The sequence below is a fragment of the Xyrauchen texanus genome, chromosome 27 (assembly GCF_025860055.1).
Source record: "Xyrauchen texanus isolate HMW12.3.18 chromosome 27, RBS_HiC_50CHRs, whole genome shotgun sequence".
Lineage (NCBI taxonomy): Eukaryota > Metazoa > Chordata > Actinopteri > Cypriniformes > Catostomidae > Xyrauchen > Xyrauchen texanus.
In genome coordinates, this window is record NC_068302.1 from 24,230,540 (window position 1) to 24,254,352 (window position 23,813).

General features: G+C 36.4%; 3 protein-coding genes across 4 annotated transcripts in view; 2 read left to right on the forward strand and 1 right to left on the reverse strand.

Moving 5' to 3' along the window:
• efhd2 (EF-hand domain family, member D2) overlaps positions 1–6,333 on the forward strand; it is a 30,228-nt gene extending 23,895 nt beyond the window's left edge. The window contains exons 2-4 of the mRNA XM_052094254.1: positions 2,007–2,154; positions 2,421–2,555; positions 3,457–6,333. Coding sequence (XP_051950214.1) covers positions 2,007–2,154; positions 2,421–2,555; positions 3,457–3,588 — 415 coding nt within the window. The 3' untranslated portion in view covers positions 3,589–6,333. The remainder of the gene's footprint in view (positions 1–2,006; positions 2,155–2,420; positions 2,556–3,456) is intronic.
• Positions 6,334–8,102: 1,769 nt separating this feature from the next.
• On the forward strand, positions 8,103–13,477 carry LOC127620725 (transcription initiation factor TFIID subunit 10-like). 2 transcript variants are annotated; one of them, XM_052093926.1, is made up of 5 exons: positions 8,103–8,410; positions 8,615–8,769; positions 8,856–8,920; positions 11,768–11,882; positions 12,053–13,477. In XM_052093926.1, exons 1-5 carry the CDS (start codon positions 8,278–8,280, stop codon positions 12,140–12,142), a joined length of 558 nt encoding a protein of 185 aa, XP_051949886.1. In that variant the 5' UTR covers positions 8,103–8,277; the 3' UTR covers positions 12,143–13,477. The 2 variants fall into 2 exon arrangements, with proteins under 2 accessions (XP_051949886.1, XP_051949887.1); XM_052093927.1 differs by having other exon boundaries at positions 8,103–8,404.
• A 147-nt stretch (positions 13,478–13,624) lies between these two features.
• Positions 13,625–23,813, reverse strand: part of cacna1sb (calcium channel, voltage-dependent, L type, alpha 1S subunit, b) — a 33,270-nt gene continuing 23,081 nt past the window's right edge. Inside the window, exons 39-45 of the mRNA XM_052093925.1 lie at positions 23,632–23,759; positions 20,250–20,372; positions 19,864–20,087; positions 19,704–19,774; positions 19,470–19,555; positions 15,485–15,553; positions 13,625–15,354 (exon numbers count right to left, since the gene is read on the reverse strand). Of these exons, the coding sequence (XP_051949885.1) occupies positions 15,124–15,354; positions 15,485–15,553; positions 19,470–19,555; positions 19,704–19,774; positions 19,864–20,087; positions 20,250–20,372; positions 23,632–23,759 (932 nt within the window). The 3' untranslated portion in view covers positions 13,625–15,123. The remainder of the gene's footprint in view (positions 15,355–15,484; positions 15,554–19,469; positions 19,556–19,703; positions 19,775–19,863; positions 20,088–20,249; positions 20,373–23,631; positions 23,760–23,813) is intronic.

A 23,813-nucleotide genomic window follows, 5' to 3' on the forward strand; every position in this document is an offset into this window, starting at 1 on the left:
AAAAGGTTATATATAATTTATTTACATTTCCAGGGCATAATGTGACAAATGATAAGGATTTTGACATGGTATTATGAATTTCTATAGGCATTGTATATCGTTCTGAACAATTAAATGGCCACGTCTCTGATGTACCAACAGGAAGTGTTTGTGTGTGCTTGTGAGAGAGATATAAGATTGGTGTCCTCCTCCTGCATGAACTTTCTTCCCTGTAAACAAAGAAAATAAACATTTATATAACCTCAGACTACAGATTTTGTGTTTACAGTTTACAAATTTGAATGCTGCCAGATGTAAATACAGGTGTCCGGTAATGTTATTAACTCAATTAATTACCAGCAGCATATAAGGTCTTTTTAAAAAATGCAGGAGAGTTTGGCATATAAATTATTTTAGTGGCAGGTATAATAAATGGCTAATTGTTAATGAACATTTGAAATTGTGCCCCTACTCTGTTGATGTAGATTATTGAATGGTTTGAATATAAAAAGCTTTACATACATTTTCACAAAAAGGTTTCATTGTGCAATAAAAGTATTTAGAATAATTATTTGTTTAGAATTTACCTGGTTCTTTGTCATTCTTGGCACTAGGCAGTGTGCTTTGAGCTTAAGGTGAATTTTATGATCAGTGACTGCCCTGTTGGGGTTTTTCACCTTCTCTTTACCATGATGTTTTAGTAGAAATTGGTTTCTTCAGTAAAAGATGTCACAGAATAGTGTTAAGTCTTTCCCCTGCTAAGCAAGGAGCCCAGTTACTCTTTGGTACTGCCCTCTGTTGGACATGTTATATCGCAATATTATTATTATTATTATTTTTCTCCCCAATTTGGAATTCCCAATGCACTCTAGGTCCTCTTGGTGGCATAGTGACTCAATCCGGATGGCGGAGGACAAATCTCAGTTGCCTCCGCGTCCGAGACCGTCAATCCACGCATCTTATTACGTGGCTTGTTGAGCGCATTACCGCAGAGACCTAGCTAGGCTTCACGCTATTCTCCGTGGCATCCACACACAACTCACCATGCGCACCACCGAGAGCGAGAACCACATTATTGCATTATTTCCATGTGACTCTACCCTCTCTAGCAACTGGGCCAATTTGGTTGCTTATGAGATCTGGCTGGAGTCACTCAGCACGCCCTGGATTTGAACTCTTTACTCACTGAGCTACCCAGGCACCCATATAGCAACATTATTACCAGGGAGGTGGAAGACACTTTCTTAGGGACCTTGGTTATAAACAAACTCAGCATTAACCGTACGTTCACACCAGAGGCGGCGAGAGCGTCAAATTGACCGGAAGTCATTCATTTTCAATGACAGCCAGTGTCTCTCGGCGGCGAGAAGCGGCGCGGCGAGTCTTGGGAGGCGTGGGTGTCAGATGGAAGTTCAAGTGCAGTCAACATTATGGTAATGAGCTGTGACGCGGTTGTGCTCCGCTCTAGCGAAGTCTAGAGAACATAACCGTGTAAACTTTAGTTCCCACCAAACATTCGTTCCGAAGATAAAATGGAGGAGAAACGAATTATTGCCGTGACGGGTTTCCCTGTAATGTATGACCAAGACCACAGTTATTATTACAAATGTATTTTATTTTGATAACAAACAACTATAAATTTAATTACTTTCTGCCATCGACCGATTTCTTATTTTCACATTTTAAAGAGTTCATGAGGATATACGCTACTTGTGATAGGTCGGCAAAAAGTAAATGGTCGACATGTCTGGATGTTTAAATTGCGGCCCCTATAAATATAGTTCACAAAACAAAGCATTCTGAACAAACGTTGCCGCCTATTTCAACTACGTCAGAGCGTCCTTGAGCGTCGAAGGCAGGGCAGCCAGAGCGAATTTTGACACACTCGCCGCTTCTGGTGTGAATGTACAGTAAGAGTATTGTCTACATCGTAAATCATACTTTCTTTTTTTTTCAAAAGAGCAAGCAGAAAAACGGTTTTCCATGATATGCCGTATTTCATCATTTGGTTGCTTGTGTGTATGCAGGTATGATTCAGAGAGAGATAATTACATTGATCTGATGGAGCTGAAGCTGATGATGGAGAAACTCGGAGCGCCACAGACTCACCTGGGGCTGAAGAACATGATCAAAGAAGTAGATGAGGACTTGGACGGCAAACTCAGCTTCAGAGAGGTAAATGCATTCTGTGTGTCCAAAAACTGCCACTGTTGTAACATATAGTGCCATTCATGACTTTACTGTCATGATAATCTGTTTACAGTGTGTTACTTCTTGTTGTTGTAGATTTGACTGTATTTCCCAGTAAATGTTTGCTATCAGTTGTTATCAGTCTTGCATAATTAGATAAACTACGATTAGGTGCACTATAAAGAGTTACACATTTCACAGGAAGCTATACCATTCTATTTTTTATTTTCTCTCTTTCTCTCTCTCTCTAGTTCCTTCTTATCTTCAGAAAAGCAGCTGCAGGAGAGCTGGCAGAGGACAGTGGGCTTCATGTCTTGGCTCGCCTGTCAGAGATTGATGTGTCAACTGAGGGAGTAAAGGGTGCCAAGTCATTCTTTGAGGCAAAAGTAAATAATTATTCCATTTTCATTTGTGGTTTTTACTCCACTTCTTAGTGAAATAATATCTCCTCTGCTTCTGTTATAACAGCAGCTTTTAGACTCAAGACAGCTATTTGTTTCAAAGTTAGTTCACCCAAAAATGAAAAGTTCTGTCATAATTCTTTCACCCTCATGTTGTACCAAACCAAATTCCCTTTCAAGGCAAGTCAGTCCACTCAGCGGCATATTTTGGAACGCTTATGGGAGGCTGTGTAGCATGGAGCTCCTATCACCTTGAATGGGGAAAGACCAAAATCTCCAATGAGTTGGTCAAGATTATGACCAAAGAACACATTTAAAATCAGCAGTAAAATCTGACAATGATGGTATCATAAATTCTCCTTCTTTAGCTCAGAAAAAAAATGCTAAGGTGATTGGCTTGTTTACCTATAAGGCGGGACTTCCTTTTCTATATCCGTTGGTTGTAGGCCGTTCCAATTTCTCCCATTTGTTTTAATAGAAGTGGTCCGTCTCTGCTAAATAGTCCCTGTTCCAAACACATACGACTTTTCTTTCTTCCGTGAAACTCAAGGGGGAATTTGTTTTACAAATATTAATGCTGCTCTGTTGACTGAGGTTAACATTCTGCCCAACATTTCCTTTTTGTGAAGAAAGTCATTGGGGTTTGAAACAACATGAGGGTATTTAAATTATGACAGATCTTTTTGGGTAAAATATCCCCTTAAGAATAGTACACAAATTGTAAGAAATTACTTTTGAAATATATATATATATATATATATATATATATATATATATATATAAATAAATAAACAACAGCAAAATAAATTCCTTTAATTTTAGGTTGCATTTTCACTGATAGGGCAGTTTAGGATTACCCAGAAATTGCTATTTGCTTTTGTAACAGGTGCAGGCCATTAATGAATCAAACAAGTTTGAAGCGGAAATCCGTCAGGAGCAGGAAGAGAAGAAACGGCAGGCAGAGGATAGGAAACAAAGACAAGCTGCTTTCAAAGAGCTGAAGTCAGCCTTCAAATAACCACACCCACCTCGACAGCCTCAACTTAGTGTGTCTGTCTGTCGGTTCATCAAAGAGCCCCTAATCATAGATACTATGCAAGGCTGTGAAACGCTTTGAGATCCATGCAGATTCATCTTCCTGAGAGAGGGATACCCATGTTGTTTGTGCTCATGACTGGATCTAACACATCCGTCAATTTTGAAATTGTTGTTTGATTTTTGATTTTTTTTTTGTTGCCTCTTTCTCTCTCTCTCAGGTTCATTTTTAATGTGAAGCTAGACATTATGTCAGTACACTGGATTCGATTTGTTAAAATCTGTTTCAATCGCACGTGTATATATGTAATGTAGTTCTGACATCATTGTTCTGTGTCAGTCTCATATTAGCTTGAATGGCTTTTTTCAAATCACTTGTGTCTTGTTTGTGTCAACATTAAAGCGCAGTGGGTTGCTGGGATTTAATTCTAACGCTTTAAGAGGCAGTTCGGATTTTTAAAGAGTTTTAATAAATTTTATGCCATATTCAATCCATTGTATGCATATCAGTAACAATTACACTAGTGTGACATCATTTCCTGCTTTTCACCGTACCTTTACTAATTAAATTAGCATCACTGACACAGCACGGTGTGCATTTCAAAAATTCAAAAAAAATTTGCTTTCTTTCACAGATACCTGAAATATTTCGAGTATAATATAGTCTGTATTTTTTTTTCTGAGGAGAGGGAGAGTAGGAGTTAGGTGTGTGTGCATGTGTGGTGTTTGTAATGGTGTTTGTTATGAGTGTGTATATTTTGCATGGTCTCTTATTTTCCCTTGACGTTAAAAGTGGCACACATACACGCTCACAAACTCTCATCTATGTACAGTCAAAATTGCAATGGGAATTATATAAATTGGAACAAATGTAACATAAGAACAGTCCCTGACTGCTTCTGGACTTCCTTAATCTGTGCTTTCATGTGTGCTAAACAAGTCAAATTGACATGCTTTGGGTTTGGGTAGATAGAGGGTTAAATTCACCTCAGCTCTGTTAACTGTTAGCTTCCAGCATGGCTGAACTAAATCAAGTTCTGGCTTGCAAATATTGATCATCTTATGTACTACATTCCAAGCCTTGCACAGCACCACAAGTACAGTGAGATAAGATGAAAGCAAATGTATTTCATTCGTAAAAGCCCGTCATCGTTTGATAGAGAAACAGGCTATTCTATAGAGCCAGTGCATGTGTTCCAACATTGAAATGACGGAAATGTCCAATGTGTTTGAATGGAATCCGACATTTCTCATCTTTCTCATGAAGTATTAGTTAAAAAAATACTAATAGATTTAGAATCATAGAAGTTTACTATGACGTAACAAATTATGGAAAAATTACTAATGGATACCCACAAAGGAATCATTCAAAAGCCTAATTCATTGAAATATGACTTTGATGGTAATGTAATTGAGTAACTTGTGTAACTGGCCGTACACTGTGGCAAAGGAAACTGAGATGCTATGTATAAAGACAAATCTATATTTTCATGTGATGAAAATTAAAACATTTTAGTTTTATATGGAAAGGGGTCTTGTGAACAGAAACATTTTTATTTTCTCAATGTGAACTGTGTTGTCTACAATCTTGTCTCCCATGTATTCTGTGTATCAGATTCTTACATGCTGGCAAAATAACTTTATACATTTCTATATTAGATAACATTGTTAACAGTTGCTATGCTTCATCTTGTATTGGTTTCTTACAGTGTGTTTCTGTGTTCAGAGTCATTGGTAACTTTCTTGTTTGCTCACTAGTTCTTTGGAAGTTCAAACAATACAGTAAGTGTATGAATATTTGTCTCCTTATCATCTGCTCTTACAGTAGCCTACAGCCATTCTCATGTTCCTTTTCATTTGTAAGTTACTGTTCCGCTGAAAAGTATTTTGAATACTGGGTTTTAAAGGGTGAACAAAGTAATGTATATGTTATTGACTGAGGAAGAGGGAACAATCAAACAGCAAGCAGCATTCTGTTAGAAGCTATAAATTCTGTCATTCCTTTTGAGATCGATTTTGTTACATTGTTATGCTGTGCCAAATTAATTATCAGTTCGGTACTGTGTTAGGTTAATTTCAGTAAAATATTCTGCTTTAAATTTATCTGAATTCCATCATAACAATTTTGATCAATATATCTTAATTAATCTGAACTTATATATTAGAAGAGCTATTTAGAATTTGGTCTATATATCACTGATCTACAGTGTTCATCATAAAATGTTTGTTATTTTAATAAAAAGTAAGAAATTACTTTAAAATTGTAGTTTCATAATTAAGGTACATCTGAATAACTACAATACAGTTCTGGCAGTATTACGTCAAAGATGCAATTTCTACTAAGGATTTCAGTGAAAATGTGCACAAACACACACACACAAACTAGTTTTATTTGATACATTTTTGTGCAATTTAATGCCAGAAGAATGAGAAACAACAGTGTATTTTTTTTTTTTTTACAATTTCATTTTATGGATTTTTTTTTTTAGCATTCAATTCTATTAATTTTCATTCTAGTGATCTGAAAATGGTTGAGAGCGCTTGACCACCCTGACCATATCTGTATCTTACTGTCACTGTCTATGTCTGTTGAAACTGGTGGTTGTGGTATCATACTCGTATAGGCTTTTACATATTGATATGTGGCTTCAATAATATGCACATTTATTTTTGATTTTCTTACTAAAGTATATAATTATTCTTGTGACAATAAAAAAAACTTTTCATTTGGAACTGCTTTATGTGTTTACGTGGCTTTGTGGTAGGCCTATACTCATCCACTTTTCTAAAATGACGAGACCAACACTAGGTAGAGCCATTTGCAATTAGACAATGTTGGAAAAAATTAGGACAGAACAGAGATTATATTATTTACTGAGATAACAACCTCCGCGCTTTTACCATAGAGAGCGTATTAGGCCATATCTATTTATGGCAGAAATAGTAGGCTAAGAGAGTAGTAGGCTATGTAATATGCAATTTCGAACTAGACACTAATGTTGTGTCTAGAAGGTGTCCCCCCAGTTACCTAAAGTCTCGCGGGAGCCGAATTGAATGTTTACACAGTTTTCGTATTTATTTAGAGCCTTCGGAAACCCTACACCTAACCGTAACAATAGCCCTTCCACTAAATTTAACCCTAAACCAAAACCAGTAACAAATAATAAGACTCTCGCGAGAATAAGGCTGCCGAGGGGTAACCTTCTAGAAAGCCGTCAGATAGTGTGTTACGACAGTTGGCTCTGTGTCGTTTGTAAGGCTGCGTTCTCCGGAGGTCGCATTTGTCGGCCGCATACGCGATCGAGGCGGTCTCGTTTCAGAAATGCAGCCTACAAATGCAGTCTTCTTTCACGGGAATTCGGAGGATGCATGAGGTGTACACTCGCAGTTCTTTGCTTCAACGGAAATGTCTAAAATATGCCCGTAAATATGTTCAAACGCAAGTAGTGTTAATTCCCAAGTTGAAGTACCCAAGTAGATGGGTACAGAGCATATAATATGTATAAATATATTAATATATAATTAAAATAAAGTATTAGACTAAAAGTACACCTGTAATATCTATTTTCTTTTCTCTTTACATCATTATAATTCTCCTAAAATGTACCTCATACATTCTCTTCAAAAGGGACAGTTTCTCGGTTCCTTGTCTCTGTCCACGCAGCTGAGAAAACACCCTCTCCACTAGCGCGTTGGTGACAGGAATGCTCAAAGCCAAAGATACCAGAGCTGTCATGTTTGGGGCACTGAAATTCTTCATCAGAGCTGTCCGTGAAACTTCGGTGGCATACACTGCCTGAACTCACCTGTAACTGGTTAACCATGTATATTTGTTCTCTCATTGTTTATTATACGAACAAAGACGCTTTTTTTTCTCGGGAGCTCTGGATAGATCCATTTTTCTGTTGTTTTTCTGTTCCCCATTTAAATGACTATGACATAGAATAATGCAGAAATAATAATAATAATAAATAATACAGACAAAATTGAAATGCGGGACACTGCTTATGACTTGCGAGACGTGGGACAAAGCTTCGAATTTCGAGACTGTACCGCAAAATATGGTTTAATGATAATATCCATTCATAATATAATATAGAATAATATCCAAAACGTTTCCCTAGACGTGAACCATCCTGGTGTTGTGTGTTTCCCCATAGATATATAAAAACATGTATTTCCCCATCGGGATCTGCTGGGGGGAACAGTATCTGACAGTAATGCTCCGCTGTCAGAATGCGCTCCCCATGCACAAACCAAAGCCTAACCCTTCCCTGCCGTAACCTACCTACCCTAACCTGCACTACACGACCTACCATATCCATAACCCTAACCATAACTTACACTACATACCTAGTACATACCATAACCAACTACCCTACTTACCCTAACCATAACCCCACACCCTATCGGGGCAAGAGGAAACAACACCGGAACTATTGGCCACAATTCTGTGTAGTTCTCCGGACTTTATAACCAGTTGCGCACGGTATTGTGTTTATCACGTGACCCAGCTCCATCGTAAATATTTTTCTCATGAAAGTGATTTATCCCCGATGTGGCTTTTTAAACTGTATTAATGACCTTACGACTTTACGTTTCCTTAATTTAAACGACGTGGGATTAGTTCAGCACCTCTAATCTATTTAAATAGTGAAGCTAAGCAGAAAAGATGAACGTAGATCTTCCGCAAACAGGACAAACTGGAGCAGCAGCCACATCCACCAGCAGCAGCAGCAACTGCGTCCCGAACAGCACCTCTGCCGCGAACGCCAGCAGCATCCCTGCGGTCGGCAGCGGTAATGGTTGGTGAAATTAATCATCACAACCGTTTGAAGTTGATATCCTTCTTAGCCTTAAGCCATTTAGTTACGTGTGTGTTTGCATAGTAAATTTGATTTAAAAACTCTTAAAGCTAGATACTTTTATGGAAACTAGATACTTAATTAAATGTTATGTTTATCGTGGTTATGTATGTTATACCCTGTCGTACATTTGTCTTCCAACAGTCTCAATCTCAGCTGCCATGGCAACCCCATCATCTGACACCGTGTCAAATGGCGTGTATGTGCCCACAGGTATCGCCAATGGCGATGTAAAGCCTGTTATCTCAACTACACCACTGGCTGATTTCCTAATGCAGTTGGAGGACTACACTCCCACAGTGAGTTCATGCATTATTGCTGTATGTCTTGTGCTTAGTGATGGCATATTGTGAATTGCACTGCTGACAAACTGTCTGTGTTCCAGATCCCAGATGCAGTCACAGGATACTACCTCAACCGAGCTGGTTTTGAAGCATCAGATCCAAGAATGTGAGTTTTGGAATTAATGTTTTCTCTCACAGCTGCTCAATACTGCTGGAAGATCTTTTATGCTTTTAATGACAACACAATGTTTAACATAGTGTATATATTTGGAGTGAAAGATCAATTCTTATTCCATTCAAGAGATAATTGTATCATTGTTGTTATAAAACTGCAGGTAGTGTATTAATTACACTCACTTCTAACGATGAGAATTGCATTGTTGGTAATACATCAGAGCAATATTATTATATTAGCAATATAATTATAATATTACACATCATAAATTACGTTAACATGTGTAACATGTTTGTACCTGCCAGGCGCCCCGCCAAAAAAACAAATAATTATAAAACAATTTAATAACTACAGTCTTGACCAACACAAAATAGGTATCGTTTTAAAGTTTAGAAGCTCTACTTTACAATGCATGTTGGCATTATGACCAAAAAAGTGCTTTGAAATTTGCAGACAAATCAGAAGTGTTCCGTTTAGATAATTTATTAATAATTTTGCACTGCACATATTATTGTAACCTGTAAAAACATCAAACTCATCAAAAAGCCATGTCATATGTTGTTGGAAATTTCTCAAAGAGCAATTACTTTGGATAAAATGGCTAATTAAAATAATATTTTTAGTTATTATTCAAGTCATTATTATTATTATTTTTTTTTTTTTTGCCTAAACAGAAAATGATTAAACGTCTGTTTTGTTTACCCTTACAAAAATTAACCATTTCACTACAGTAATACAGTATAGTTAAACCATAGTTTAACTAAATTAACCATGGTTACTACTACAATATTACTGTAGTAAATCAATGGGTTCAATGGTATAGTGACTTTTAATTAACTTTTAATTAATAGTTGTCATTATTGTTCCTTTTAATATGCTACTATGAAAATTGTTAATACTTGATTATTATTCTAACTAATAAACTAATTCATAATGCACAATAAACTGTTAAGCATTAATATGAGTGTAGTAATGTTCACGTTAACACATTTCTTGTATTACCATTTATTTGTGTAATATTATGTGCTTTTCTGAGTGAAATTGTTTTCCTACTTAGAAATATACATTATTTGATATCACCAGAAAAGTCACCACGGACAGCATAAAGGGCAAAAAAAAAATAAAGGAGCATCAAAAACTATCAGGGGTGCAATAACATGCAGTATTTTCACAAAGTTTAATTGCATTAGTTACATTTAAATGTATATGCATATATTTACGTTTAGCAGGGAAATAAATATGCAACGCATATTATATTTTCTCCAGGGACGCTTGTGTATCAGACGCTGGAAATGTCCCGCACCTTACTTAAACGGAAAATGTGATTGGTTGGCAAATATCCAATCGTGTCTGAAATGAACGTTCTGATTGGTCGAACTGCCTGTCTTGCCAGTGCTCCCATGTTAGTGCATCTCCGAGCGTGTTTAGGGAGAATCTCTGTTAATTTTTTAAATAATAATAATAATAATAATAAAACAATTCACTTAACGGTGCTGCGGCGTTGCGTTATTAGATTGAAAAAGTTCCGGGTCAAATGCTTGTTGTTCTGGCAGCCACACGTGTTATTTCATATGGGCATATGCAAAATCCTAAAATTGATGGGAATGCATAAGACGTATATATACAGTATATGCCCTAGACTACACACCAGAAGCTATTTCTCTGATTTTCTATCATTACCTCTACAAGACACAGATCCCTCTTGTTTGACCGAGTCTTGTGACTGCACAAGCGCTTGTCTGCTTGTGTTTTTCAGCATTTATGAATGTTAAGATGAGTGGAAGAAGAAATAGTTCTCATCCTGTATTTGCTAATATAGCCTAATCCATTTTATTTCACTTTGAAGCTTATGATTATTGTTCATGGTAATTAAATAATAATACCTTTAGTTAAAAAAAATAAAAAATAATTTAGAATCAATATTTTTGTGTGAGGATCGATATTTTCGTTACAACATTAGTATCAGAAGTATCGATACCTTTAGGATCGATCCGCCCATCCCTACTTTCCTGGATCAGATTACTTTATCGGAAATTATGTAGTATGTTGTCCAGCGTTATGGAACACTTAAGTAATCGTATTAGGATTTTGATCGCTGCAACCAGAGGTGGAAGTCATCCAAACATGGGCAGAGAGTATAGTTCACTCTAATTATATATGGGCACCAGGAGATGGCGCCAAGTTCATGACACAGGCTCAATGATGGCTCAAATGACAGCATGGAACTGAATGAAATCTTGTTACTCATGCCTGCATTCTTTGGAGAGAGAGCATACCTTTAGTCATTCTTATATTTGCATGTGTATTTAGTTCTTATGTACAGTTTTATTTGTTTGGAGAGACCTTTGGACACTAGGATAAAGTATATATTTAATGATATAACGTTTGATTGCTTTGTTGTATTAACACAAAATTTGACTCAGTTGCAGGCGACATGATTGGGAACAAAACAACACATTTTTTGGAGCTAACTTATTTACTCTGAGATGTATAATGTCAAATAAAAAAAAAGTAAATGTTTTGTTAAAATTGTGTGTTTGTGTTTTTTCAGCAGTTTCTTAGGTTAAGAGTCTCATAATTTATCATAATCTATATATATATTAAAACAAATGGAAGAAAAAAAATTATGCCAAACATTTGACCCTTTTTTTTTTGTACAGTTATAAGCCTTTCATTTTGGGCATGCCATTAAAACTGCCTACAAAATCTTTAAAAACCCCTCAGAGCTTACAGGGTTAATACTACTCATCACAGAACCCATGCTTTAACTGTTCTTAAACGTATTGCTCTTATTAAACAACATTGTCTAAAAAACATTTTCCTCTTGTGGTTTTACAGAATCCGTCTCATCTCCCTGGCTTCTCAGAAGTTCATCTCAGACATTGCAAATGATGCACTGCAGCACTGCAAAATGAAGGGCACAGCTTCTGGAAGCTCCAGAAACAAGACCAAGGTTTGAGCGCTCAGAATCCAGACATTTGTACATTTATGTGTATTGAATATTTAGAAAAATACATGTGTTTGTCTCATTATGTATAACAAATCTTTTATTTAGCGTGTTGTACTAAAAGAAAATGGGGTGCAAAAAACATGCAAAATAATCCTCATCTTGCTTAATTACAGGACAAGAAGTACACACTGACAATGGAAGATCTGACTCCGGCCCTGTCAGAATATGGCATAAATGTTAAGAAACCTCACTACTTTATATGAGAATTTTTGCCTCACAAAAAACAGACTGCTGGAAATGTGCTGTTTGTCACATCAAAGCTTTGAAGATATTGTCCTGTAGCGCACGAACGATTAGCCCACTGGGCCAGAAAAGGAACCTTTGGGGATATAGCATCTTTTTTGTATTTTCTTTAAACATATTTGAGTTCTTTGATTTCACCACACCTTATGTGACTTTAGTTGACATCAGTAAAATTCTCTATAAATAAATTAATTATTAAGTTAATTGGTTGTCTGTATAAAATGATTAAAGGATTTAATTGTCTTAATTTTACACTAGATAACTTGTGAATTTGCTTGTAAATTTGTAACATCAATATATACACTATATGAAATTGTATACTGACACCTCACCCTCATCTTCACTTTATAGATTTAGTTTAACACCATATGAGGCTTCAGTTGTAAGGAGTTGCAGTATTAATAGAATCTGCTCTCAGATTTCCCTCTTAAGAATAGTAGGATACAGTATGCCGCAAAGCAGCACTGGCTGTAGAGCGCTTATTAATAACCATCTGGTATCAACCAAAAATAAAGAGTTATAAATACTAGCCTTTGCTATTTACTCTTTGCAATTGCTTTTCCACTGTATGCGCACACAGGGAAATATAATGTGGATTTTTCAAACAATGCTGTGAGCGAGTTATGTAAAACACATTCAATAAATCATTCAAGTTTCGAAATTTCTGATTTGATTTGCATATTTACCAGGTAACTGATATGACAAGTAACTAGATTACTAATCAAAATGAGAGCCTTTCCCCATTTCCACTGTGAAGAAAAAAAATTCTGTACACCAATTTATCTCCCCTGTTTATTTCATGGTGCTTTCTTAACCTCATTAAACATTCATTTACAAGGCAAGTAAACGCTGTTGTGTGCCCACATAATGAAAATCCAACAACAAAATATTGTAGTTCGTCATGAAATATAAAAAGGGCAAGCCCAAACCGACATGGCAAATCAGACCTTAAACAGAGAAAATACAATTTTAAGACTACATTCAGTAGTATCAGTCAACATTCTTGCTTTTATCAAATAATGTGCTATATTTCAACACAATCCTGATGCAGTCAGTGAAGTCATGTGTAAAATAATCTGAAGTGAGTGAAACTCAGCTTCTTTACAGTGGAAAGGTACAAAAATACTTTGGCACATTGTCGCTGGGTGAGACAAGAATGAAACTTTTTCTGAGAGCAACAGTGTGGTAACTGTTTTGTGAGCGTGTGTGTTTTAGTGTTATTCTAGTTGGGCACCTGCTAACTGTATTTTGGATGTGCATGCTTTGATGTTGTGAGAAAATAAAAAAAAAAAGAACATCATTACAGTGGCGATTATAAGCAAGCATCATGTTACATTTTCTTTACCAAAGTCCTCTAGCCTACAAATTCGGATCCTGATCCAATTCCCTCACACTCTTCCCCCACTTTCGCATCTCCATCTTAACTGTACAACTAAATAAAGCCAAAAGGCCAATAAATTATATAGAAAAATTCTTGGACAGAGCCTTTGCATATTCCAGAGAAAACAAAGGTGTACATTTATTCTGGAATTCAATCCTACTATGAGCACTGAGGCAAGTTCTTTTCAAAAATGTAAAAGCTCACGTACAAGAGGAGTTTTAAAGGCACTCAGTTTGCAGATTTAAAATCACATTTTGAAGCTTCATAAAAGGAATAGTACACCCAAAAATAAAATTTCTCTCATTATTTACTCACCCTCATGCCATCTCAGATGTGTATGACTATCTTTCTTCAGCAGAACACTTACAAAGATTTTTAGAAGAATATTTAGGCTCTGTTGAGTCTTAAGGATTACTTTTATGCTGCCTTTTAGAGCTTCAACATTTTGGTCACCATTCACTTGAGGACCTACAGAGCTGAGCTACGTTTCTAAAAATCTTTGTGTTCAGAATAAGAAAGTCATAGACATTTGGGATGGCATGAGTGTGAGTAAATGATGAGAGTATTTTCATTTTTGGGTGAACTATTCCTTAAAGCCCTCCTCCTATATGCATAATTATTTTTTTCACAATTAAAATGACTTCTTTCCTCATTTTGAAGTATTTTTGGATAAAAGTGTTTGCTAAATAAGTGAGCATATGCGAATTAAGCATTTTTGCATATTGTACTTGGCCTCTCAATCAAAGAGCACAAGCACACAAACACTTCCTGTGCATACATAATTAAAAAACTAAAATCAAAATGTCTTTTAAGACCAATAAATGTTTTATACATAAAGTATTTTGTTTCTAAAATCAATCATTAGAACTGCTAAACATTTTCCTGTAAACTAGCCATATATAATGGATAATTATCCCTCGATGCAATGGAACAAATTATTAAACAAAAACGTGTTCAATATTTTGTAAAATAATGTGTTTCCTGTGAACATAATAACAGCTGTCAGCCAATGCAGTTTTAGAAAAATGTGCAGTTTAAACCACAGTTCTACCATAGGTACATTAGAAAAGACTTGCCTTTGTTGCTTTATGGGTTGTCCACAGATTACAAAATGATAAGGCACTTATCTGTATTACATCCAACTCACTCAACTGTGTGTTTACTGTAAACGCACACAGAATAGAAGAGTGATAACTTCTATTTAGATTGTTTGGCATGTTCAGAAAACAAAAAAAAGAAAAGAAAAATCACTTCCTGAATCAAAGGACCCAGAAGAAATATACACAAAGTACCAAACCTCATTAAAGGTTCTAAACAGCAGTGTTTAGCATAGTTGTTCAAATACCACTCAGTGGAACAGAAATAACACAGTAAAGATCAGACTAGATAGAAGTCTTCTTTAATTCCTTATTTCTCTAAAACTTATTTAGCCTCTTTGAAAAGAAGAATCTTTTAAAACACTACCGGTTTATAAACAGAGAAGCAAGTGACTTTGAATTTGGGCAGGAAATTCAGGCTGATTATGTCACATGAATGTGTTAAATATCTCTGAGTATGTGTCTACACTGCACTAGTGTCTTCTTTAGGCTTAGCTGGCTTGACGCTGGGTGGAACTGGGATGGGACGCCGTTTACGTTTTGTTTCCTTGCCGTTCTGCCCATTTAGAATACCCTTAGCCATGCCCTCCATATCCTCAATGCCAATATTAATGGCTTCTGCCAGCTCCTTCCTAGTCACAGACACAAACTTTAGGTCCTCAGCCAGGGAGTCCAGACCACCATCTCTCAGTGCCTGGGGAATGGTTGAAAATGAATCAAAATTGTTTTTAAAAAAAGTTGTTTTCAAATTAAGCAGGTCTGGAATGTATGGAAGGATGAGCGTGAGCTGAAGCAGAGATGAGACGTGTCCTGGTGACGTTTACCTGCTGAATGAGTTTGTCAGTGGCTGGTGAATCTTCTCTTCTTGCTCCATTTGAGTGATCATAGGGGAACTGAAAGAACGATGCACACAAAGAGAAAAAATAGGCATATATGAAATTTCATGTAGTCACTATGCTGTCATGTTTAGTTTTGATTAACTGGATCAGATTTATATATTAAGGTGGATTTTAACCTAAAGTTTGAACTGTATTCTCTGGACAAGGGTGTTTTTCCTAAATGTCAATTCAGGGCAATTTTTTATTGGGTTTTATGTAATTGGTAACACTTACAATTAGGTTCCATTTCTTAACATTAGTTAACATGAACTAATAATGAACAATACATTTACAGCATTCATTAATCTTCGTTAATGTTCATTTCAGCAGGGCTGCCGATAAGGGGGGACAACTGGACCTTTTGTCCCAGGCTTGGACTTGAGGGGGGCCTGAACTGGAGGTGGGTCCACAGAAAGACTATTCCATATTGTAGAGCGCATCTAAATGCGTTCAGGGGGGAAACGCAGGGCTTGACATTAACATCCCCCACCCGCCAAATACTGGCAATGGCAGGTAACTCCTTCGCTCTTACTAGCCACTTTGGCGGGTAGCCATAGCCTAAGCAAATTTAATTGTATTCATCTTGTGTTCAGTGCTTTATAAGAAGCTTCTTATAACTGACACGCACATCTATGCAGGGCGAATGAAGCGTACTTTCACACGAACCTCCACAGCTTACATCATTGTGCTCCAGAGATACAGCAAGATCTCTGGGACAGCACAGAGTGAAACTTGCATGGTTCAGTCGGGCTTTATGCGATATCACGGTTTACATGAGCCATTTGAATTCTAAAGTGAACATTCTAGTATTAAGGTCTATATGGAGGAATTTGAACCTCTCAAATTGGTAGACAGCCCTGAAATTAACAGCACAAATGAGGTAAAGAGACAACTGTGTGAAATGCATCAACATCGATTACCAGGTTTTTAAAATACACATCAACATCCAAACTAAAGCGTTTTAACTGCAGTAACACTAACTGGTATCTGGCATAGATGCCTATTTCAATGATTAGGGCAAGTCTATTAATCTGTTTCAGTGACGTCACTTTCCCCCCTCAGCCACCATATTTGTGACGTAAGCGGGAGGAAACAATGCTGGTATAGATCAGGGCATTGGGTTATAGTCATATAAAAATAAATTCATGAATAACTTTCATTAAAAGCTAATATTTGTTTTATCAAGACATTTATTCCTTTATATATTTTCTTATTATTACATTTATTTATTATTTTTGCAGGTTTTGTCCTCCATACGAGTGCACCCGCCCAGCAGCACATCACCGTAAACAGCTCTCTCAAGTCTGTTTGTGTTGTTTTCTGCTCAGATTTGGTCAAAATATTACAAAACATCTGTGATGATCCCGTCTGTATGAATGCATGAGCTGCATTTAACTCGTGAAGAATGCACAAAAAGCAAACGAGGCATATTAGTGTTTTACATTGTAGTCTGGTGGTATGAATAATATCTGTGCATCATGATCTTATGATGTGTTGTTTATTGACTAACATTAGTATATGTTCACATTAAATATGTACTAATATATATATTAGGTTTAGGTGAATATATATATATATTCACATTATAGTGCTTTTTCATTCATTACAACGACATTGAATATGTTAAAATTATTGCATACCTTTATACAGTCTGTGTGTTATGAATAACATCGTCCTATGTGCATTTCCAGTTTAATTGTATCCGAATAAATGATGTTAGAAATATAACTGATACATGTACAGATAATTGTCATGTCTAAATTAATGAGAAAAGACAAGTGTTTTTATCCCTGCTCTCCCCCTTCATCGCGTGTTGTATTTGGTGAAATGAAGTGTCAGTTAAATGATAAAAATGAATTGAAAGAAAAATGACATTTTGGCTCTGATAATTTAACAGCAGAAACACATTTGTAAGATTTATATAGAAACAAGAATTTCACCTACTTTTGTCGTATCCCACAGCGGAGCACAATGAAGAAATATGGAATTTTGGTCACAAATATGGCGGTGCGGTCATACAGTGATGTCACATGACCAATACGGTCAATAAGACATCATTTTTATTATTATGAATAATTCTTTCATTCACTTTTATTTTGAGCCAAACCCATAGGACTTACTTTCTTCCATCAATAAAAAAATAAATAAATTCCATTTGTGGAAAAAGATGCAATGAAATTGAATGGTGACTGAGTTTAATCTACCCAGTATCTCCTTTTGTACTTCATGGAATCATTAAATGAGACGTTGTAGTTAAAGAAAAACAATGGTAATTTTTTCAAATCTGGACTTCCTTGGACAAATTATTGAACAAATTATTGATTATTCCCCTTGTCCTGTCCTACTACTATTCTTTCTGGCCATGTTTGCTTTCAGATTTCTAAAGGTGACTTAAATCATTAGGTCTGTGTACTGCTGAACTATTCTTGTTCAAATAAAATGACCAAACAAATGCATGAAGTTACTTTCTCAATTTGTTTTTATCACTTTTTGCGGGACGGGGCTAGTGACTTTGGAATACAACTAGCCACGGTGGCCATTAAGCCAAAAAGTAAATGTCAAGCCCTGGGGAGACGCAGATATAAACAAGGAGACTGTCTGTGTAGTGCACATTGATGGGATACTGTCGAACAATGGACTGGAGGGGGGCCGGCTGAAAACGTGTACCAGGCCAGAGATTTCCTAATTGCAGCCCTGAATTTCAGCACAAAGTAATACAGTTTTTAAATCAAATGTTGTGTGAATGTTAACATTAGTTAATTCAATATGAACTAACATGAAATAACAATAAACAATTGTATTTTTTAACTAACATTAACAAGGATTAATAAATGCAGTAAAAATATATTGTTCATTGTTAGTTCATGATACCTTATGAATTAACTAATGTTAATGAATGGAACCTTATTTTAAAAGAATATTCTGGGTTCAATACAAGTTCAGCTGAATCAACAGCCTTTGTGGCATAATATTGATTACCCTTTGTGGCATAATATTGATTACCACAAAATAAATGTTTGACTTGCCCCTCCTTTGCTTTTTTGTTGTTGAAAAAAAGAGAAGCAAAAATCTGGGTTAAAGTGAAACACTTACAATGGAAGTGAATGGGGCCAATCCATAAACTTTAAAATACTCCCTATATCCAAAGTATAGCCACAAGACATAAACAACAACATGCATGATTTTAGTGTGATAAAAATCACTTACTAACCTTTTCTGTGTAAAGTTATAAACAATTTTACAACTTTGTTGCCATGATGATGTAAAAATCCTAAAACAACTGTAAAAAATTACAATTTAAACAACTTTGCAGCTCAAATAATCCACAAGTTTTAACAGAAGATTGCTTTTATAAAATGATAAGCTTCACATTTCTGACTTTAAATCCTTCAAATATTGGGCCCCCTTCACTTCCATTGTAAGTGCCTCACTGTATATTACAGTAAGGCAATTAAAGATCAGTTTTGTTGTTGTTATCAACATTATGCCACAAATGTTGTCGATTGTTCTTAATGTGTATTGAACACAATGTATTCCTTTAAAGTGTTACCATGCATTTTATAAAATGTATGAATGTACTTTATTATTTTGTTGACCAAAACAATGTTTTGATATTTTTGTTACATTTTAAATGTGTCTGTTTTGCAAAATGTTTTGTCACATAATTGCTGTTCAGATGTATTAAAAAGCCTCTAATAGGCTGTTAAATGGCTGGTTTCACTGTGACAACTTGTTCCACTTCTGGTCAACCTGTGTTTAAAGAACTGCAACTTTTTTTCTTGTTCACTAGTGGTGAAAATATTCATAACTTTCTTTTTAACCAGGACTTTAAGGTATACAAATTGATTTCCACAAATAACCTATCTTTAGGAAAAAAACGTGACAAGTTACTTGCCCTGATCTACACCATATCTGTAACACATGACCATACCTGTGTGATATCTGTCCTGACAGTGAAATCTGATAGCTTTCTGTCATCAGCACCTGAGGCTCCGCCCACATAGAAACTGGAGTGTCCTATAGGTTACATTTAATTTTGCTTAGAAATCTACAGCAGCACAAGAAACATCATAACATATTCCATTCAATGTGTTTAAAATAACTGTGCTATATCAAAATATACATTTTATTAGAGTTTATAATTAGAGTTTTCCGATACACTTACTTATGTCTTCGCAAGAATGATTTCTGTTTGTTGATAGTGACTCACTCTCAAATGTAAACCTGGATGAGATGCTAAAAACGGCATCTAATGAGCATCATCGTGACCATTACAAGTATACATTAAGTAGCTACACTTTTGTACTTTGTACTTATACACTTACTCTTCGATAAAGTTGGCGTTGTTATTGGTGTTGGTTGTTGCTGGCATACTATCAGGGAAGAACTCTGTGTTTGTGAGGAAGACCGAGTCCGGGGGTGACTCCACATCCTCCAGGTGAGTCTCAGTAAACTGTAGGGGTCTCTGGCTAGTCATCTGTGTGGAGAGGGGGCTGCTGGGCTCAGAGGTGAAAGGGTCTGCGTTGATCCCAAACAAACCTCCGGTCCGCTGCATGGGTAGAGACAGAGAGGCTATAAGTCCCAAAGGACACAATGATCATTATAATCACTTTGGTCATCCATATATCTTTTAAAACTATTCTGGAACAAAACAAGTAATATATGCACAAGCATAATGTGTGTTAGCTTGAAAAGATGCATCACTTCACACCCTATAGATGCCCTCCTCTCCACCCTCCAAGGCACGTTCCATGTCATCCTCTACGATCAGGTCACCTGAGATGGCCCTGTGCAACTCAGGAGCTGCCTCCTCCTCAATGCTACGCAGACCTGCCTACAAAGCCAGAGAAACATGCAAGAAAGAAAACCAAACAGCAGAATCTGTTGAGGCTGAGATGTATTAAATTATATATAAATAATATTAGCTTGTGCTCTTCCAAATCCATACAGAGTTTGACATGTTGTGTAAAGCTTTTTGCTAGCATATTATTTTTTTTATTAACAGCCGAGGCAGTCCTACTGAGAAAAATGGGGTTTCCTAGCTCAAGTACAGGTGAAACTCGAAAAATTAGAATATCGTGCAAAAGTTCATTAATTTCAGTAATTCAACTTAAAAGGTGAAACTAATATATTATATAGACTCATTACAAGCAAAGTAAGATATTTCAAGCCTTTATTTGATATAATTTTGATGATTATGGCTTACAGCTTATGAAAACCCCAAATTCAGAATCTCAGAAAATTAGAATATTGTGAAAAGGTTCAGTATTGTAGGCTCAAAGTGTCACACTCTAATCAGCTAAACACCTGCAAAGGGTTCCTGAGCCTTTAAATGGTCTCTCAGTCTGGTTCAGTTGAATTCACAATCATGGGGAAGACTGCTGACCTGACAGTTGTGCAGAAAACCATCATTGACACCCTCCACAAGGAGGGAAAGCCTCAAAAGGTAATTGCAAAAGAAGTTGGATGTTCTCAAAGTGCTGTATCAAAGCACATTAATAGAAAGTTAAGTGGAAGGGAAAAGTGTGGAAGAAAAAGGTGCACAAGCAGCAGGGATGACCGTAGCCTGGAGAGGATTGTCAGGAAAAGGCCATTCAAATGTGTGGGGAGCTTCACAAGGAGTGGACTGAGGCTGGAGTTACTGCATCAAGAGCCACCACACACAGACGAGTCCTGGACATGGGCTTCAAATGTCAAACGTCTTACCTGGGCTAAAGAAAAAAAGAACTGGTCTGTTGCTCAGTGGTCCAAAGTCCTCTTTTCTGATGAGAGCAAATTTTGCATCTCATTTGGAAACCAAGGTCCCAGAGTCTGGAGGAAGAATGGAGAGGCACACAATCCAAGATGCTTGAAGTCCAGTGTGAAGTTTCCACAGTCTGTGTTGGTTTGGGGAGCCATGTCATCGGCTGGTGTTGGTCCACTGTGCTTTATTAAGTCCAGAGTCAACGCAGCCGTCTACCGGGACATTTTAGAGCACTTCATGCTTCCTTCAGCAGACAAGCTTTATGGAGATGCTGACTTCATTTTCCAGCAGGACTTGGCACCTGCCCACACTGCCAAAAGTACCAAAACCTGGTTCAATGACCATGGTATTACTATGCTTGATTGGCCAGCAAACTCGCCTGACCTGAACCCCATAGAGAATCTATGTGGAATTGCCAAGAGAAAGATGAGAGACATGAGACCAAACAATGCAGAAGAGCTGAAGGCCGCTATTGAAGCATCTTGGTCTTCCATAACACCTCAGCAGTGCCACAGGCTGATAGCATCCATGCCACGCCGCATTGAGGCAGTAATTAATGCAAAAGGGGCCCAAACCAAGTACTGAGTACATATGCATGATTATACTTTTCAGAGGGCCGACATTTCTGTATTTAAAATCCTTTTTTTATTGATTTCATGTAATATTCTAATTTTCTGAGATTCTGAATTTGGGGTTTTCATAAGCTGTAAGCCATAATCATCAAAATTATATCAAATAAAGGCTTGAAATATCTTACTTTGCTTGTAATGAGTCTATATAATATATTAGTTTCACCTTTTAAGTTGAATTACTGAAATTAATGAACTTTTGCACGATATTCTAATTTTTCAAGTTTCACCTGTATAGTAGTGATAAAGGATATATAAAATCTTAACCTTTACACCGTCAGCACCCCTCGACTAAGTCAAATTAAAAATGACTTAAGCATTTGATACAATGTACTTTTTATGCACATGTGTTGTAGCAATTTACTTACATTTAAAGTACCTGCATTTAATTACATCTGTAGTTACACTGTTAACCTTACTCCTAATCCTAAACCTAACCCTACCCCAACACTAACCCTAATTTAAACCCTAACCATACCCCTAAACCTACCGTTCCTCAGCCTCAATAGCAGCAAATATTAATCTCATGAGAACCTTCCTAAATAACATGTAGTTACACAATAAGTACAAGTTAGTTTATAATAGTTCACCCAAAAATGAAAAATGTATCATCATTTACTCACTCTCATGCATCTCAGATGAGTATGTCTTTCCCTCTTCTGCTGAACACAAACTAATATTTTAGAAGAATATCTCAACTCTGTTGGTCCACACAATGTAAACCCAATTGTGACCAGACCTTTCAAACTCCAAAAATCACATAAAGGCCACAAAAAATAATCCATAAGATTCCAGTGGTTAAATATATATCTTCAGAAGTGACATGATAAGTGTGGGTGAGAAATAGATCAATATATAAGTCCTTTTTACTATAAATCTCTACTTTTGCTTTCACATTTTGAGTCTTATGGATTACTGGTAATCTTATGGATTACCAGACCTGCGCAGTAGTGAGCAGGAAGTAAAGCCACGAAATCAAGGCCCCGCCCTCACTCTCGCTGAATCAATCACAAGCACACGTCCCTGCACTTTTGACTTTTGACTTATGACTGTGTGAAATAATTAATTATAGAAATTTAGATATTACATTTAAAGCTCCAATCTCCTCAGTCCTCCGAAGATCCTGAAAAAAAGTCAGTTGGTGCTTCGGTGACTACTTCGCTCAGAGAACCTGTCAATCACAGCTGTCAATCATGGTGTCACAGCACCGTTTTTATAGCATCACATAACTAACTAAAAACAAACTTATTTTGAAAACAAACACTTGAAATTACATCAACGTGATAGAAACTACAGTAAATGACAGAAACTATCTTTGGAAAAAAGATATGTGAAGAGTAATTTAATTGTTTAGTTGGTCTCACGTCCTGTTGAATAACATGGGGAGGCGGGGTTTATGACCTATACTAGGACCAGTCACTGGGGGGCGATCGAGACGTTTTGGCTTCACTTTTGAGGGCTTGTGCGGCACACTTGTTTTCATCTGAGATGCAAGAGCGTGAGTAAATGATGAGAGAATTTAAATTTTTTGGTGTACTATTACTTTAAATACACCTAATATAAAGTGGAGCCGTCAAACCTATGTATATGAAGGCGGTTTAGTTAATAGGACAAGCTCTTAAAAACAGGTTTTTTGATTTATAATAATTTATTTGCTGAAAACCACAAATCACAAAGGAATATCATGGTAAAATATATATGGTATTTATCATCAGGTGTACCTTTATCTCTGCAGAGTTCTTTTTGGTGGGCCTATAACCATAGTACTCTTCCTGCCGCTTCAAAAACTTGCGGAAGTGTTCCTGAATTAAGAATGTAGCGTAGAACTTTCCAACAGTGACCTCATCCTCTACAGCCAATCAAATTACATCCCAGTCAGATACAGAATTTAGATTTTTTTTTT

Coding starts and splice junctions, on each gene's coding strand:
- LOC127620725 (XM_052093926.1), top strand. CDS start 8,278: ATGAACGTAGATCTTCCGCAAACAGGACAAACTGGAGCAGCAGCCACA. Junction 8,770..8,855: donor TGGAGGACTACACTCCCACA/GTGAGTTCATGC, acceptor TCTGTGTTCCAG/ATCCCAGATGCAGTCACAGG. Junction 11,883..12,052: donor GCTCCAGAAACAAGACCAAG/GTTTGAGCGCTC, acceptor GCTTAATTACAG/GACAAGAAGTACACACTGAC.